This window comes from Coenobita brevimanus, chromosome 83 (genome assembly GCF_032717465.1).
Source record: "Coenobita brevimanus isolate Jiangsu-jjx chromosome 83, ASM3271746v2, whole genome shotgun sequence".
Lineage (NCBI taxonomy): Eukaryota > Metazoa > Arthropoda > Malacostraca > Decapoda > Coenobitidae > Coenobita > Coenobita brevimanus.
In genome coordinates, this window is record NC_137036.1 from 2,204,318 (window position 1) to 2,224,398 (window position 20,081).

The 20,081-nt window shown below is 43.2% G+C and overlaps 1 protein-coding gene across 1 annotated transcript; it reads right to left on the bottom strand.

The window, feature by feature from the left end:
- Nucleotides 1–22: 22 nt before the first annotated feature.
- Ric (Ras-related protein interacting with calmodulin) lies at nt 23–18,589 on the bottom strand. Its single transcript, XM_080280080.1, has 5 exons — nt 18,401–18,589; nt 8,634–8,690; nt 3,584–3,657; nt 1,456–1,653; nt 23–454 (listed from the first exon to the last, which is right to left on the bottom strand). The coding sequence occupies exons 1-5, from the start codon at nt 18,507–18,509 to the stop codon at nt 212–214; spliced, it is 681 nt and encodes a 226-aa protein (XP_080136206.1). The 5' UTR covers nt 18,510–18,589; the 3' UTR covers nt 23–211.
- Nucleotides 18,590–20,081: the final 1,492 nt, after the last annotated feature.

Sequence of the window (20,081 nt, forward strand, 5' to 3'; positions counted from 1 at the left end):
TTTCTCTGCCTCTCATCAATCTCCCACAGATAACGAAAGAACGGATGAATCTTGGCATCTAGTCCATCCACTGTCTCTTATTTCTTGTAGCAGGAAAATTAAAAGGCATGTCACCCAGTTTCAAGAGTAAAATCTCCTAAAATCGTCTGGTAATGGGCAACCACCAAAAAGGTCACCCACCATCGCCACCTTGGACACGCAGCACCGACTCTTACTTGTACCTCGGCCTTCTGAATATCCACAGAAAGATGTTTTTGAATCGACGCCAGTGTGAAAGGGGCTGACTGGGGGTTACTTGTGCCTGCAATCCCCCATCGGGTTTGCTCTGCCTCTTGCGGATCTCCCTCACCAGCATGTGGAAGGCGTCATCTACAAAGTGACGGAGGGCCGCGGACGTCTCGAAGAAAGGGCATCCCATCGCTTGTGCCAGCGCCTGTCCCTCTTCTGTCGTGACCTGGGGAGTATTTAACAGATTACATATACTGGTAAGCCAGGAAACCATTTACAACACTGGGTGGTAACCATATAAAACACCCCATTCGTGTTCCCTACATGTCAACAAGATGGTTGGTGGAGGGTTAGTGCCCCTCCCCATAAAACAAACTCAAACATAAACGATCACCCCATACAGGATTATGGCATCTGGCTGTAGATAGACAGAAATACTGGTTCACACACAACCACACTCTGTTCACCTCAAGCTGGTCTACAAATACCATCTCTTCATTACATGTAAAGTTGTAACAATAGATTAAATACAGTTTCAATCAAGAAGTGCAATGGAAATGATTTAATGCCACAGTACTCCCTCATTCTGCCACTGGGCTGTGAGAAATAGGCTGCAAATAATGAAACTCTCTGGCAAGTTAAAGTGGAAGAATTATATCACAAAACAGGGATTATACACGTGAACAAGTGGTAGGTAGTGGTGGCCATCATCCACCCACTTGATGTAGTGCTGTCTGCTTCTTCCTTCACCTTTATCATTCTTTTCCTGCATCTGCCCTCCTCTCTATCTGTTTCTCACCATCATCCACTCACTCAATGTAGTGCTGCCTACTTCTTCCTTCACCTTTATCATTCTTTTTTTGTGTCTGCTCTCCTCTTCCTATTTCTCGTCATCATCTACTCACTTGATGTAGTGCTGCCTACTTCTTCCTTCACATTTATCATTCTTTTTCTGTGTCTGCCCTCCTCTCTTCCTATTTCTCGTCATCATCTACTCACTTGATGTAGTACTGCCTACTTCTTCCTTCACCTTAAATATTCTTTTTCTGTGTCTGCCTTCCTCTCTCCCTATTTCTCACTATCATCCACTCACTTGATGTAGTGCTGCCTACTTCTTCCTTCACCTTTATCATTCTTTTTCTGTGTCTGCCTTCCTCTCTTCCTATTTCTCCCATCTTTCCTGTCACTTCCACCGAGCTTCGTATGTAAACCCAGCCTCGTACTCACTTTTCGATGCATAGGGTCGTCCAGGTCCACTTTGTTGCCCACCAGCACCACAGGTATGGGGTCGGACGCACGCACTTTGGCTATCAACTTCCTGTACCCCGCCACCTCCTCAAAACTGCGGCGGTCCGTGAGCGAGTAGCAGATCAGGAACCCCTCGCCACAACGCATGTACTGCTCCCGCATCGCCGTGAACTCAATCTGGTGAGGGGATGGAAAATTTAATACCAGCTACCCCCCTCTGAGGTCTAGGGGTCTGATGCTAACTTAACTCCCTGATCCCTCATTGCTGTGAATTCAATCTGGTGAGGGGATGGAAAAATTAATACCAGTTACCCCCCCTGTGAGGTCTAGGGGAGGCTAGGCTAACTTCCTGATCCCAGCAACACTTAACCAATACTCCCTGTCCTTCATGTATGCAACAGGTCAATTCTGGAACTGTCTTCCTCTGTATTTCCCTCTGCCTATGATCTTCAGTGTTGATAGGTAGATAGGTTGGTAGGTAGGCTGATAGGAGGTAAGTTAACTATTACTCCCAGTCTTTCATGTATGCAACAGGTCAACTCTGGAACTGTCTTCCTCTGTATTTCCCTCTGCCTATGACCTGCAGTGTTGGTAGGGGTAGGCAGGTAGGTAGGCAGGTAGGTAGGCATGTAGGTAGGTAGGAACAGTCTTCCACTGTATTTCCCTCTGCTTATGACCTCCAGTGTTGGTAGGTAGGAAGGTAGGTAGGTAGGTAGGCAGGTAGACAGGAGGTAAGTTAACTGTTACTCCCAGTCCTTTATGCATGCAACAGGTCAACTCTAGAACTGTCTACCTCTGTATTTCCTTATTCCTATGACCTCCAGTGTTGGTAGGGGTAGGCAGGTAGGTAGGTAAGTAGGTAGGTAGGAAGGTAGGGAGATAGGAGGTAAGTTAACTGTTACTCCCAGTCCTTCATGTATGCAACAGGTCAACTCTGGAACTGTCTTCCCCTGTATTTTCCTCTGCCTATGACCTCCAGTCTTCTAAATGCAGTGTGTCCAAGCATCTCAAAATGAACAGATCATGAATCTGACTCATGTATGATGATGATAGTACTGAGACACGATGATGATGATGATGACAATGCGACAGTGATGATGGCGATGATGATGATAATAATAATAATGATGACAGTGATGATGATGATGATAATGATGATGATAAGTGATAACAACAACAACAACAATGACAACAACAACAACGAAAAATAAAATACTATAATAAAAATCAAACTTTCACCCGCCCAAAAAAAAAAAAAAAAAAAAAAAAAAAAAAAAAAAAAAAAAAAAGATAGAAAGAAAGAAAGAAAGAAAAGGTCTCTCTCTCTCTCTCTCTCTCTCTCTCTCAAATCTCTAGCCACTGCAGTCTCTCCAAATCCTGTTATCAAAAGTGACTCAGGTAAGAAGAATGAGTTGCCGATGATAATACAATTAGATACTTCAAATCGCCTTTACTGATAAGAAAATACTGGTGTGTGTGTGTGTGTGTGTGAGGTGGAGAAGGCTGACAAGGAATGTGTGTGTGTGTGTGAGTGTGTGTGTGTGTGTGTGTGTGTGTGTGTGTGTGTGTGTGTGTGTGAGAGAGAGAGAGAGAGAGAGAGAGAGAGAGAGAGAGAGAGAGGGGGGAGGGGTAAAGAAGACTGACTGGGAGAGTGTGTGTATGAGGTAGATGGAGAGAGGGGGGAGAGGGAGACCAAGGATTGAGATGGAGGGATAGGGTGGAGAGGTGTAGAAAGAACTGTATTTGTAAGATGGATGGAAACAAGAGCAGAGGGAGGCTGAGGATGAGAAGGAGGTTGCGTGTGCTGGAGGGAGGGTGGCTAAATGGCAAAAGAGAAGGTGATAGGGACGTAATCTGTGGTCACCCCTTCCAGAGAGAGAGAGAGAGAGAGAAATAGATGGATAGACACAGATAGATAGATAGATATAAAGACAGACAGACAGACAGACATAGATAGATAGATAGATAGACAGATAGACAGACAAATGAACAGGCAGACAGATAGATAGATAGATAGACAGATAGACAGACAAATGGACAGGCAGACAGATAGATAGATAGATAGACAGATAGATAAACAAGTCTATTAAACTAGGGTAGTAGTAACCTGTCCAGCAGTATCCAGGATGTCCAATAGGGCTGGTTCGCCATCTATCACCGCCTGCCGCTGATATGCATCCTCTGAAAACACAGGGTCAATATTAAATGTACATATGTAGTCGTGGCACACACACACACACACACACACACACACACACACACACACACACACACACACACCAGTAGTCAGATTACACATACAGTCGTGGTCATAAATAATCACCTATCCTCCTGTACCCCATGCCTCAGGGTGGCTCCTTTATGTGTGGCAAGTCACAGTGGAGTAAGAGGGGCCGAGAGAGAGAGAGAGGAAAGGTGGGTGTGGGGATGAGCGATGGTGTGGGGCTGGAGTGAGGGAGGGTAGGCAGGGGAGGGAAGAGGAAGAGAGAGAGAGAGAGAGAGAAAGGAAAGGTGAGTGGGGGGACAAGCGATGGTGTGAGGGTGGAGTGAGGGAGGGGAGGGAGGGTAGGTAGGGCAGGGAGAATGAAATGTGAAGTTGTGGTCACATAATTTGTCTATTTTCCTTCATTCAGGGCATGATATGAAGGAGTTAATAGTTCGTAGATAAAGCTGCATTACACCTTGTACAGCGGCGTCAGATAACAAGCTTTAGATAGGTGGTGATATCAAGGGCTGGTTCGTGTGAGAAATATACTGACGTGACAGATCAAACATTAGTGCAGAGCAAGATATTTGTGTTTATCCGTGTATTTTGACTTCTGATCCAGTATGGACTATGGATGGCTTCAACTTCCCTAATGTTTGTGTAAGAAACATCCTCTACCCTTACACGTAATTAATATTTGGAACTAAATATCATATGCAGCCTCTGACATGGCTGTGTCCACAAGTCTAGGTAATATTGTATACTTAATATTGTATACTTGGACTGTGGCTGTGTCCATAGTAAATATGATCATCCTCTCAGTATACACTCCCTCTATACAGTCACCATCATGTCAATTATTTTATGACCGATATGAAAAGACTGTTTAAAATATCTGTGCATAAAAGGTAAATAACTCTGATGTCTATGCACATGGGTGGATATAATAACAATATCTCTCATAATCTGTTGTTTGGACTCTATGCTGGTATGGGTTTGAAGAGACATCCAACAACCCCAACACCCTCTCATTCCCACACAATGATACTGTTATGCTAGGTGTTCTTAGGTCGACCTCTCGTCCTTAGAACATTAGCTACTGAGCCGGGGTTCTCTTTTGAGACTGGAACTAGAATACACAACAAGGGGAACAGGGCATAAAAACTCGGCTGACCAACCTTACACGTATATTACCTTAGTTACAGTCTGTACAGTACAACAACAACAACAACAATACACATATACAGGTTAAGGGGACATAATCAGGCTGGTAGGCTCTGGCCCGGGCTGCTGTGGGTCTGGGCTGCTTATAGGTGGCGCCCGGGCGTGGGAGGTAGCTCGTCAGGTGTGCCTTCCCATAGGAGGCACGGGACTGCTGCCGGAGGCGGTGTCGTCTGGACAGGGCTGCTGGTCGGCGTGGAGGGAGGCCCTTCCCTGATGGGGCCTTAATGGGGAAGTCAGCCCTCTGGACTGGGACCGAACAGGGCCGGCAGGCATGCTTGCCTCTGCCTGCTCCTGGAGGAGGGTCGTCTGCAGGTGAGACTGGGGAGGTCACGCCCCGGAGCCGTAGGGGTGCCCCTGTGTGTCTGGGGGTTGCGGTCTCTGCAGGGTCGAGCCGCCATCAGGAGCTGCCTGTGGCGTCCCTTCCTCATGGAGTCCATCCGTGGAGAGTGTCATCCGGGGCCTGGCTGCAGGGCGTGGATCCCCAGGCTCGTGATGGGCCCTCACCACAGCTCCTCCAGCTGCAACTCCTCTGGGGGGCTGCACCTGTGGGGAGAGAGAGAGCAGCATCCCATACGGCCTCTGGATGGGTGGTGGGCCGAGCCAGGGACTTCCTCCAAAGGGTTAGTCTCAAGGGCAGTGGACGAAGGACGTACAGTGGCCGTCCCTTCCCTGTGCATACAGTGGCCATCACCGTAGTTCCACAGGCCCTAGAGACAACAGCCGAAGCGCATACACTGGCCGTCACCACGGGTCTGCCTCTGCCTGGTTTACCAGCTGAAGTGCGTTCAGTGGTCGTCACGTCCTGCCCGGTGCGTACAGTGGCCATCACCGCGGGACTGCCTCTGCCAGGTTTGCCAGCCAAAGTGCATACAGTGGCCATCACCGTGGGACTGCAGGGGGTAACAGCTGAAGGGCATACAGTGGCTGTCACAGTGGTGCTGCTTGGGACTGTGCTAAGATGAGTCCCACCCTGATCCTGGCGAGGGCTGGCCATGCTGTGATGTAGTCTGCCGGGACGGCGTTCCTGCTGGTGGCCGTGTTGAGGGGAAGAGGGGTGCAGGGTCGTGGGGAACCTAGGCCCATCTTACCCGGGCCTTGCACTCTCTCCATATGCCTCCCTGTGGTCTCCTCCTGGGGTGGGTGTGGGGCCGTGGGTCCTTCCTGAGGTGGGTGTTGAGACACCCCTCCCTGGGCTTCCCGTGGGGGTGGGCATTTCAGATATTTTCTCCCGACAAAAAACTGTTGGTTACAAATTGGTGGACAAGACACTAGTGTGTCGTGCTGGACACTTCTGGCTCTGCACTATTGTTTGATCTGTCACGTCAGTATACTTGTTTCACGAGCCAGCCCTTGATATCACCACCTATCTAAAGCTTGTTGTCTGACGCCGCTGTACAAGGTGTAATGCAGCTTTATCTACCAGCTATTATATAAATCCTTTTTATCACGCTCTGTTTGAAAGAAAATAAATTATGTGACCAACACTTTCCATTTCATTCTCCCTCCCCTGCCTACTCTCCCTGTCCTCCCTCACTTCACCCCCACACCAACCCTCATCCCCCCACCCACCTTTCCTTCCCTCTGTGGCCCCTCCCTCTCAGCCCCTCTTACTCCACTGTGACTTGCTGCGCAGTAAGGAGCCAGCTTGAGGTAAAAGGTGCTGGAGGATATGTGATTATTTATGATCCCGACTGTGCATTAGCAGACACAATGGACATATGTGGAGATATTACCCATACACATACACACAAGTACCAAGTCACATACACATACATGAGTACCTAGTCACATACACATAAGTATCTAGTCACATACACATACAGCTACACATACACATCTTACCTAGTCACACACACATACACACAGTCACACATACACATACATATAGAAGTACTTGGTCACATTACACACATACATAGAGCCACACACACATAAACACCTATATTACATACACACACAGCCACATACACAAACATACATAATACCTACATTACATACACATACAGCCACATACACAAATTACATATACACAAACAGCCACACATACACACATATAAACACCTACATTACATACACATACATACATAAACACCTACATTACATACACATACAGCCACACATACAGTATATACCTACATTACATACATACATACACACACACACACACACACACAATGGCTACACATAAACACACACACATAAATACCTACATATACACACACAGCCATGCATACACATACATTATATATACACACACACATAGCCACACATACACATACATAAACACCTACATTACACACACACATATATAGCTGCATTACATTATACACACACAGCCACACATACATATCTACATTACATACGGTACACATACACATACACACATAATTACCAACATTACATACTGTATACACACACACACACACCTACATTACATACACACACACAAACACACACACACAGCCACACATACAAGAGCCTGCATTTTCATTAGTTATGAAAGCTCCCTAACACCTCTTCCTCAGTGATTTATTTTTAGATATGACCAGTTAATATCATTTTGCAAGTTAAGTACCAGGTATTGGAAAGGATGTGATGTTAGAAGAATTTATATAACACAAAGGAAGACAGAGAAGTAAGCAAAATAAATCACTTAAGAGAAGGTGTTAGGGAGCTTCCTTACCCAAACAGACTATGGGGCAAAGGAATCTCCAGCACTCATTAAAGTTATAAACATACTACTACTACTACTACTACAACTACAACTACTACTACAACCACAACTACTACTACTACAATCACAACAACAACAACAACAACTACTACAACCACAAATACTACTACAATCACAACTACAACTACTGCTACAACTACTACTACAATCACAACAACAGCTACTACTACTCCAATCACAACTACTACTACTACTACAACAAAACTACAACTACATTAACCACAACAACAACTACTACTACAATCACAACAACAACTACAACAACTACTACTACTACAATCACAACAACTACAACTACTACTACAATAACCACAACAACAACTACTACTACAATCACAACAACTACAACTACTGCTTCTACTACTACAACAACAACTACTTCTACTACTACTACCACTACTGCTACTACTACAACTACATTAACCACAACAACAATTACAACTACATCAACAACAACTACTACTACAATAACCCCAACAACTGCAACAAAAACTACTACAACCACAACTACAACAACTACTACTAGAACTACAACCACAACAAGTACTACTACAATCACTACGACAACAACTACTACTACTACAACCACAACTAGCTACTACTACAATCACAAGAACAATTACAACTACTACTACTACAACAACAACTACTGCTACTACCACAACAACAGTTACAACTACATCAACAACTACTACAACAATCACAACAACAATTACAACTACAACAATCACAACAACAATTACAACTACAACAACAACTACTACTACTGCTACAATCATAACAACAATTACAAGAACTACTACTACTACTGCTACAACCACAACAACAACTACTACTACTACAACCACAACAACAACAACTACTACAATTACAACCACAACTACCACTACAACCACAACAACTACAATTATAACCACAACTAAAACAACCACAACTACTACTACTACCACCACAACCACCACAATAACCATCACCACAACAGTGATATCTTACCAATTGTTGGGTCATGATATTCCAAGAAGTTATGACTCACGAACTGCAGAGTGAGCGCTGAAAAGATACCATTTATTTTTTAGTTTCATATATATACAGCAAACACACACACACACACACACACACACACACACACACACACACACACACACACACACACCATACAACAATAAAAAAAAATATAATCATAATCATCATCATCATCATCATCCGGACCTCGTTTCCCACCCTAGGGCAGGGTGAGGAGTAGCAACATCCAGACAGCCCAATTTTGCCCAATTCAATGGACAACACTTCCATTCACTCATTATTCAAGCCCATGGAATCCTGGCTCTATCAGATACGCCAAAATCATTCACCACGTTATGTAGCTTCAAATATAATGTACCTACCTGATAGTCAATCCGAATGCTGTCAAGTTAAAAAGGGGTGCCAATCCCTGATCATGCACTTCTCCTCACAACATTCATTCAGCCAGCTCGATCTCTTGTCAGTTCCCTAGCCTCATTGACTTCCAAACCTCTCTTCCTCACACACTCATCCACAATATCCCTCCACCTTCTCCTTGACCTGCCTCATCTTCTCCCTCGTTCAAATTCACTCAGATATACTGTACTTTTTTCACCACACTATGTTATCCATTCCCTCCATATGACCATACCATCTCAATACGCTCTCTTCGATTCTGGTGTCCACAGACTTCCTCACTCCACATCTTTCATGAATCACATTATTTCATATCCTATCCACTCTCTGTACTCCACATACATTCCTCAGCAGTCCCATCTCCCCTGCTCTTACTCCTGACTTTTCATTTTCATGCCACACCATAATCTCACATCTGTATGTTAAAGTTGGCACTAACATTCCTTCATGTAAGCCTCGTGCAGCTGCAACACTCAAGCCTGTGTTTCTATCAGGCCTTCTTCCTTGTGGCACTCTACTTTCCACTTCTTTTGCACATAGTACACTCTTTTCTATCACTGTACCCAGGTATTTGAACTCTCTCACCAATTCCTGTCTCTCTCCATTCACTGTAACCTCACACTGGGAGTCACCTTCTCTCTCAATAACCATCACTTTACTCTTTTCTACATTTACTCTAAAGGCACGACACTCACAGACATCAGCAAAACTGTGCACTAGCCTACCAAGTTCTTGTCCGGTACTTGCAAGCAATACTGTATCATCAGCATACAACAAATTTGAGATATTCCATCCATCACCATTCATTGCCAACGCCATCCCTCTCTCCATTACTCGTGTTTTTACTTCTCTCATCACCCCATCCATATATATATTGAACAACCATGGGGACATCACACAATCTTGTCGCACGCCCAAACTGATCACGAACCATTCACTTAGATGCCCATTAACCCTTACACATGCTTCACTACCATCATAAAAACCCTTGATGGCAACTAGCAGCTTACCATCTACACCATCAATTTTTTTTTTTTTTTTTTTTTTTTTTTTTTTTTTTTTTTTTAACAGAACAGAGGAAGGAAAAACAAATTAATAAAAAAAAAAATAATCCATACACCAGATTACTGGTGTCCACTGTTCATAAAATATCTGTAACAGTTGGACTTGAACAGCTGTAGGTTGAAGTTTGGAGGGAAACAACTCTGGGGAAGTGAGTTCCAGAGAGATGCAGTTCGGGGAATGAAAGAATTCTGATAGGCAGAAGTTCTGCAATATGGCTGAGTGACATTCCGGTCATGGCCGCTACCAGATGCCCGTGTAGCACGAGGGAAGGTATGGTGAGGTGGCACCATGGACGCAACTTCGTCTGAGCATTTGCCATAAAAATATCTGTAAAATAATGCAAGGGAGGCAACATTCCTTCTTACTTGTAGGAAAGGTAGTTTATTAGTAATGGCAGGGTTGTTAATAATTCTAACAGCTTTATTCTGAATTTTGTCTAGTTGTTTTAATGCAACCTCTCCAAATCCGTTCCACAAGGGTGAGCAATAGTCAAGCTGAAAGCGCACATGACTCTTATAAATTATAGCCAACTGCTCATCAGCGAAGAAGTTACGGACTCTGTACAATAACCCGTTTCTCTGAGGTGGTTTTAGCAAGTGATCTAACATGAGAGGTCCAGCTGAGGGCACTGTTAAGTGAGATGCCAAGAATTTCAATACTTTCAGAGTTGGGAATATTAGTAGCACTGAAGGTAATGTACAAATCTGGCAATATCTGTCTATTAGTAAACTGTATATATTTAGTGCTACGTGGAATGTAAGAGGAGCGAATGATGAGGTGAAAGAGAGGGAGATTGTCCAGGTGCTTGAGGGTGCAAAAGTGGATGTATGTGGAATGACTGAAACAAAATGGGGAGGAGAAAGTGTGAGAGAATGGGAGTATGGATGGGGTATATGTGCAGGAGTAGGTGAGAATGAGAGGGCAAAGGAAGGAGTATATATAGTTGTGAGCAAAAGATGGAAGAAGAGCATAAGACAGTATGGATCAGTTGGGTCAAGGATTCTGTGGGTAAAGTTGAAAGTTGGAATACAAATGTGGGCAATTATGTGTGTGTATGTGCCAACGCAAGATCTTGCTGGCAGAGTGAGAGAAGAGTTCTGGATAAATGTGGAAGTGTGCATGGAAAAGTTTGGAAGGAATGAGAGAGTGTTTTGATCGGTGATATGAAAGGATGTGAAGATGTGTAATGGATGCAAGAGCTTATAAAAGTTGAGGGAGTGGACTTTCTGACCACTACTTGATGGTGGCCAGAATTAGGATACAAGTAAGATGGAGGAATAGAAGAAGGGAAAGACGAGAGGAAGGAGTAGTTGCAAGGAGAGTGGAAAGGTTACAAGAGGATGAGAAAAAGGCAGAGTATAACAGAGAAGTGGAGGAACGATTGGGCAAATATGAATCGGAGCAGATGGGGGACGTGGAAGGTGTGTGCAGGATATTTACAAAAGAAATATGTGCAGCATGTGATGTGGTGTGTGGGAGGAAGAGAAGACGGAGGGGGGTGCAAGGAACAGCGTGGTGGACTCAAGAGGTGAGACAGGCTGTGGCACAAAAGAAGAAAGCATACAATGAATGGATGAGAAATAGGGGCGTGGAAGAAGTTGAGAGGCGGAAGAGAGAGTTATATGTGGAAAGAAAGAGAGAGGTGAAAAGATTAGTAAGAGAAAGAAGAAAGTGGATGAGGAATTTAGAAGGAATTTGAGTGTAAAGTGGAGGGACTGTAAGAAGATGTTCTGGAAAGAGGTGAAGAGAGTAAGACAGGGTGGAAGTGAGGTTAACAGGGGAGTGAAAGATAAAAATGGTAGATTACTAGTGGAGAAGGGAGAAAGTGTGAGCAGATGGAGAGAACACTTTAAGGAATTGTTGAACATACAGGATGGAAGTAATGCGAGTATAAGTGGCTGGGGAATGGCTGGGAGAAGGAGAGAGGTGAGAAGACAGGAAGAAATCAGTAGGATAGAAGTTGTGGAAGCAATGAAGAAAGTCAAACTGGGGAAAGCCCCGGGAATTGATGGAGTGTGTGGTGTAATGCTGAAGCATGGGGGAGAGACAGTAGTAGAATGGATGTGGAAGATGTGCAGATTGGCCTGGGAGGAAGGTAGAGTCCCAGAGGATTGGAAGACAGGTATAATTATTCTCTTATACAAAGGAAAAGGGGAAAAAAAAGTGTGTGGTAATCATAGGGGCATTTGTCTTCTTGGTATAATAGGAAAAGTGTATGGTAGGATACTTATTGACAGAGTTAGAGAAAGAACAGAGGAATTAGTTGGAGAAGAACAGGGAGGCTTTAGGAAGGGAAGAGGTTGTGTAGATCAGATATTCATTCTTAGATCTTTAGTGGAAAAGTTTCTAGAGAAGGGAAAGAAGTTGTATGCGGCTTTCATGGATTTGGAGAAAGCATATGACAGGGTGGATAGACAAGGATTGTGGAAAGTATTAAGAATATATGGAGTAGATGGAAAGTTGTTGAATGCTGTGAAGAGTCTGTATGATGGTGCTGAGGCTACGGTGCGTGTGGATGGTGAACTAAGTGAATTTTTCTCTTTGGAGGTTGAGTTGAAACAGGGATGTGTCATGTCTCCATGGTTGTTCAATCTGTACATGGATGGGGTAATAAAAGAGGTACAAGGTAGGGTGGTGGATGTTGGAGTGGCCCTGGTGAGAGGGGATAGTGTTTGGAAACTCCCTGTACTGTTGTTTGCAGATGATACTGTGTTGTTGAGTGAAGACGAAGGGGAGCTGCAGGGCTTGGTGGATGAGTTTGGGAGAGTGTGCAAGAAACGGAATCTAAAGGTGAATGTAGGGAAGAGTAAAGTGATGGTCTTTGAGAGAGGTGAAGTCAGTGAATGTACAGCGAGGTTGGATGGTGAGGAATTGGAAAATGTCAGTACGTTTAAGTACTTGGGTAGTGTGATGAGTAAGGATGGAGGTTTGGAGGGTGAAGTGCTTGAAAGGGTACAGCAGGGAAGAAAGGTTGCTGGTTCTTTGAAAGCAGTGATAAGAAACAGGGGAAGTGAGCATGGAAGTAAAAAAGTTACTACATGACAGTATTGTGATACCAACTCTAACGTATGGAAGTGAAGCTTGGACATTGTTGGAAGGACACAAGTCAAGAGTGAGAGCAGTGGAAATGAGTTATTTAAGAGGAGCCTGTGGAGTCACATGGAGAGACAGGTTGACGAATGAGGACATAAAGGAGCATTGTGGTGTGGATGTGGATGTGATAGGAAGTGTTATGAGGAACACACTGAGGTGGTTTGGCCATGTGGAGAGGATGGAGGGTGAAAGACTGACGAAGAGAGTGTATATGAGTGAGGTGCAGGGGGGAAGAGGGAGGGGGAGGCCGAGGATGAGATGGAGGGATGGGGTGGAGAGGTATATGAGAAAGGGGGGTGTGAGTTGGGAGCAGGGCAGTGAAATGGCGGGGGACAGGACGACATGGAGGCGATTTGTTTGTGGCCACCCCAAACGGGATTGAGGCGTCTGGCAATAGATAGATAGATAGATATATTTAGTTTTACTAGCATTAAAAAAGACAAGGTTGTTTTGTCCCCATTCACTGATCGTAGATAGGTCTTTTATTTATGGAGATGGCTGTACTGAGTTGAGAGGTAGAGATATTAGACTTTGTTAATGGGTGTCTGAGTGTGAATGAACTATGTAGTGATGAGTCATCCGCATATGAGTGGATGGGATTGTGGGTGACAGATAGGATGAGAGATCATTAATATGAACCAAAAATACGGCTGGCCCCAGAACTGACCCCTGCGGCACGCCAGCATTCATTGAGTGGAAATTGGAATATACATCATCTACTTTTACTCTTATTTTCCTGTCACTGAGATAGGAAGAAATCAAACGAACAAAAGATGTTAGTCCATAGCAAGGGAGTTTGGACAGCAGGGAACAGTGCCATACTTTGTCGAAAGCTTTAGAAATATCAAGAGCTACTGCAGGAGTTTCTCCATGTAGATCAATTGATTGATGGATGGTATGAGTTAGGAGATTGTGTAGGTCAATGGTGGATCTTTCGTGGCAAAAACCATATTGTCTATCACTAATTAAGTTGGTGGATTCAAGATGTTTAACAATGTGCTTATTAATTAAAGTTTCAAATACCTTGCCAAGAGAAGATGTGACAGCTATTGGTCTGTAATCAGAGGGGTCAGAGGAACTTCCATTCTTTGGAATTGGGTGGATATTGCCTTCTTTCCATGAATTTGGGAATAAAGATGTACGTATGCACAGTCAGAATAATTTAGCTAGGACAGAGGCAAGTTCAGGGGAACACTTTCAAAACAATTGGTGGAATTCCATCAGGGCCTGGAGCTTTGTTGGTAGGTAAATTGTCTAGGATGGATTTTACGTATCTTGTCTGTATTTTAAGTGTGGCAATTTCGGGAGAATCAAGTTCTAGTACTGGAACATTCTGGCTGGTATCGTCTATGGTAGAGTTTCTGGCAAATGTACTGGCAAAAAAATCCGCTTTCCCCCACGGGTCATTTGTAATGTCGCCATCTGAAGATTTTAGTGGGGGAATGGATGATGACTTGTTAAAGTTATTATTGAAAGAACTGAGAGTTGACCAGAATATTCTATTGTCATTAGGGTTGTTACGTAGTTTTGTTGCTTGCTTTTGAAGAAAGTTTGATTTAGCTAGATTTATTACAGCTTTTGCATGATTTCTAGCAATTTTAAATTGAGAGAGTGATTCAAATGTTTTTGATTTTAAGTAAGAGTTATATGCTAATGACTTTTGGGTTGTTGCCCTGGCACAATTGCCATCAAACCATTTTGGAGAGTTTGATCTTTTAGTGAACTGTTAATTTGGTATGAATAAATCCATACCAGCTAGAAAGTCACAAATGTGGGACTGAGTAGAACTGGGATCACTAGAGAAAAAAAAGACTGCCATGGAATGTCAGCAAGATAATTTCTAAATCCATCCCAGTCTGCCCTATCAAAGTGCCATCAGGTCAACCCTGACAGGTTCAGAATGGGGAGGTGTGGGGGGTTAACTAAAGAGGCTTTGATGAGATTGTGGTCAGAGGATCCAAGTGGTGACAGTACCTCTATCCTGTATTGATCTGGATTATTTGTCAAGAATAAATCCAAGAGATAGGCACTATGGTCAGGATTATCAGGTGTTCTGGTTGGTTGCTTTACCAGCTGGGTGAGATTAAACGATTCTGCAAACAGCTCGCACTCTAAACCGGCGTCGTCAGTCCTGGCATAAAGCAAGAACCATTCAACATTATGTTTTTTGGTATGTTAAAATCACCCAAAATGGTAATTTCGATGCTAAGGGCAAGATTAAGGTTACTCAACTGTGTGGATATGGAATCAAATACACTGGGTTCCAAAGAAGCATTGGGGAAGTGATAAACTACACAGATATATTTGGTAATATTTTAACAATTTAGTTTATACAGCGAGTAATCAAAACTGGAAGAAGTGAAGTTTAAAATAGTGTCAACTGCATATTGGGATTTGATATAACAACAGGTGCCGCCCTTGTTACGGAAGTTTGTAAGGAGATGGTAACCAGGAAAACAAAATGGAGATATATCAGTAGAGGGTGAGATTTGTGGTTCTGTGAGGAAAAGGGCCAAAGGGGATATGGACATGCACAAAACTTTCCACAATCCTTCTATGTCTACTTTGTCGTATGCTTTTTCCATATCCATGAATGCCATAAACACCTTATGGTCCTTCTCACAAGCCTTCTCCACTATCTGTCTCACTGCAAATATTTGATCCACACATCCTCTGCCACTCCTAACGCCACCCTGTTCATCACTCACTTGGACTTCTGATATCTCTCTTACTTTCTCTATAATAATTCTTCCATATACCTCCCCTACCACACTCAATAAACTTATGCCACGATAATTCTGGCACTGACTTTGCTCACCTTTATTTTTGTACAGGGGTACAATCACAGCCTTTATCCACTCTGGTGGCACAGTTTCACTCATCCATGCCTTCTTACATATCTCCAACAAATACTTCATTCCACTCTCTCCACTACACTTAATCATCTCTGCATACACCTCATCAACCACAACTGCTTTCCCATGATGCAAATGGCCATAAGGAGAGGATGGAGAGAGAGAGACTAACGAGGAGTGTGTATGTGTGAGGTGGTGAGGGTTGGGGGTGAGAGGGAGGGGGAGGCCAAGGATAAGATGGAGATATGGACTGGAGAGGTATATGAGAGGAAGGTGTGAGCTGGGAGCAGGGCAGTGAAATGGCAAGGGACAGGGCGACATGGAAGCGATTTGTTTGTGGTCACCCCTAACGGGATTAAGGTGTCTGGCAATAAATAGACAGACAGATAGGTAGATATCTGTGAAGAATAGGCCTGCTTTTTTTGACATGCTGTATCATGATCAGTTTTTATTTACCTATGTCATATACAACTTTACCTACATGCAAGGGTCAATTTTTACACGTTACCCTCATCCGATTTTCAACTTTTCGTTAACATTTTCTAGTAGAACTGGTCATTCTAAGAATCTTTTCTTCTATGACATTTCTCTCGCAAATTGATAATAAACGAGTTACATGCGAGTTACTTCCACCAATCACAATCACAGACGAGCGCACGCTCTGTCCGCTCACCCGCTCACATTTGAAAGTTTGTCCCGGAAGACCAAACTTTACACGTACTCCTCATTTTTACACGTTGCCCTCATCCGATTTTTTTATCCAACCTGAGTGTTTCCTGTTGTTTTTGGTGTGATTCGATCGATATTGACCTTCGTTTCTATCGCAAGTCGCTAGTTTTTGTTGAACGCCACTAGCGACTTCCGGTGGAAAGGACCGGTCCAAATCAACAAAAATCACACGAAAAACAACAGAAAACACTCAGGTTGGACGCCTGTTGTCACGTGAAACATATTTTTTTGCGGTTCTTCCCCCTCCCCCAGGAATACTGGGGGACCTGTGGGAAACCGGGGTGTTGGGTGGGGGAAAAACGCAAAAGGGAGTGATTTCCTACTGGAACTGTTATCAAAATCAAACGAAAAACACTAGAATCCTTCGGAAGAAAATAATTTTAAGCTTCTTAGGGAGTTTGTGTTTCCTAACTGGGGGGCTTCGCCCCCCAGACCCCCCAACCCTGGCTGTGCTTCCTAACTGGGGGGCTTTGCCCCCCAGACCCCCCATGACATTAACCAAACCTCATCTAACCTAACCTAACTGGGTGTAAATAAGAAATAATGCATTTACCTAGCAGTTTACAGTTCCTTGTCTGCATCTGAAGAGTCGTCTGTAGCTGTAACGGCAACTGGTGGCGGGCGACAGCGCAACATTTTCTGATCCTCACGTAAAATGAGACTTTTGCCTTGATTTGGGTACTTTGTTCCTGGTGAAGGTAAAACACCATGCGATCACACAAAGGCTACAGTTTTATCTTCTTGCTGGTAGAACAGTGAAATACCAGTGAAGTAATAAATTTTGCAGGCTTCCCAGTCCATGGTTGGAGACAAACTGACTTTCAAATCTTGCGGGCCCTAACGTAGGGTATTTGAAATTCTACTTTGTGATTGGCTGATTCATGTGCTACGCATGCGCTTTATCCACCCACACAATGACACGCACCAACGAACACACACAACTGAGTTGGGTGTAAGTACAAAAAAATACCAATCTGTGATTGTGATTGGAGGAAGCATATCGCGTGTAACTCGTTTATTATCAATTTGCGAGAGAAATGTCATAGAAGAAAAGATTCTTAGAATGACCAATTCTACTAGAAAATATTAAAGAAAAGTTGAAAATCGGACGAGGGCAACGCGTCAAATTTGACCCATGCAAGGCCAAATTTGACAAAAATCTATATCTATCTATAACCAGATGTCTTAATTGCGTAAGGGGTGGCCATAAACAAATCCCCTCCATGTCACCCTGTCCCCCACCAAAAGTCTCAAAACAAATCAAAATACATCAAACACTATTAAAAAAGCAGTGTAATATCAAAATTAATAAAGCAAAAAGGCCTAGAGACTTGAACACAACTGTACTTAACAACATTTTCGAGCATACTAACTTCATAATAAGTTACCATCGTTCCCACGTATTAGTTCATTATTTTAAAACACATAGAATAATACCAAAATTTACGACTATTCTTGTCAGTTTACCACAGCCACTGCAACACTTTCAAAATTACGGAACCTGAAATATGAACTGACAGTAACTACCAGGTATTATGACTTTAAATACTAATGACTCAGTATTAATTAAGGCCAGCGAAACACTCCCACAATACTCACCAGATTTGCCAACCCCAACCTCTTGTAAGACAACAATTCTGAACACTTCAATGCCATTGTGAGTATGTTGTTGAGGGAACGAGCTATTGTGTCTCCCAGGCATCACCATATTTCACAAACAACAGAAGATACTCATTTCAACCGCCGGTTCCTCTGTAAATTGCTAAATTGGCTGATGGGGTTAGCTTCTCGTTCTGTGTATTATGTTGTGTATGTTATAGATGACTGTATCTCCCTCGGCCTCACCTACACCCTTGCCAACAATTTACACACGTTGCTAAACTTGCTACCAAAAATTAATAAAACAAAAAAAAATCCTATTTCAGTTGTCTGCGGACCATGTTTAAATTAGAAGATGGGGACTTCATTAAAAATTGCTTTGTCTTAATTACCCCAGCGTACTCAATAGGCATCAATGCTAAGTACTCTGCCTTGCAGTCATAAAAATGTGCTAAATTATCTAGAATATAACTTTGACTGAAATATTTGTTGTTGTGAAGGTATACAATATTTTCCTGTTCACCCAGCGGCTGGTGGATGTAACATTGACTGAGGGTCGTCTTCTAATCCTTGGTCTTCTATGTGAATTTTGAGCGTAAAAAACTCGCTGACTAAAGCTAATTAAAAAATACATCTAAACTGACAATGTTTTAATTATGCTGGGACGGTTTGTTCAGATAATGTAGATATTACAGTACATAATGCCTTCGCTTTCTTTTATAGTACATCCATGGATCAAATGGAAGAACCTGTAAAGAGTTCTTCAGTGAAGAATGACCCATTAGGTTTACATCAAAGAGACGGCTGAGGCTGATTGCTCGCAAAATTCCAGTCATTGCAGGGCAACTGATTACACGCTTCAAATGTCTGTCAGCCCCTACGTTGCAGATGGAACTTGGATGATATAATTCTTAGGCTAGATTGACAACTCTGGTGGTGGCTATGCGCATTACAATTAGAATTCAACACCATACCAAGTTCCTTACAGTGTTAAGTAGGCTGTTGGTTGCCAATAAGGGATCCAAACTCACGAAAACTACGATAAACATTGATATTTAATCTATAGCAGCTGATTACAGAAATGCCACTCATCATGCCGCCAAATTCAAACCACAATGTAACTGGGTCGTATTCTCAAATAGTTTGGAGTTTCATAATTATCATTCTTTGCGATTTATTTTGTAATTACACCTCAGTATCCGCTTGTATATTGTTGCTGTAAACCATGTTGATATTAAAACTATGTGTAGGGGAGGATTTATGGGGAGGGAGGTGGGGGTGGCAAAGGGGAACTCAATCGTATGTGGGGGCCTCTGCAAACCTCTCTCAAAAAAAAAAAAAAAAAGATACAGTGGGAGAGAATAATGGTAAGAATGAAATGGAAGAGGTGCACCGGGAGGGAGAGAGAGAGAATGATGCGCGAGGCATGAGATGGGATGGAGGATGACGAATGAGCGGAGGAAAAGGGAGTGTCAGAAACTGGAATGTATCTTTCTTATTTAGTTTGCTTATTACACCTTAATGTCCTCTTCTGTGCTATCTGAAGTCTTCCAATATTGCCATACTCTGCATAAATAATGTACAAAAGGATATTAACCAGCCATATCCAAAAATAAATCACTAAGGAAGAAGTGCTAGGGAACTTCCTTTACCAACAAGAATACAAACAAGGGGTGTGCAG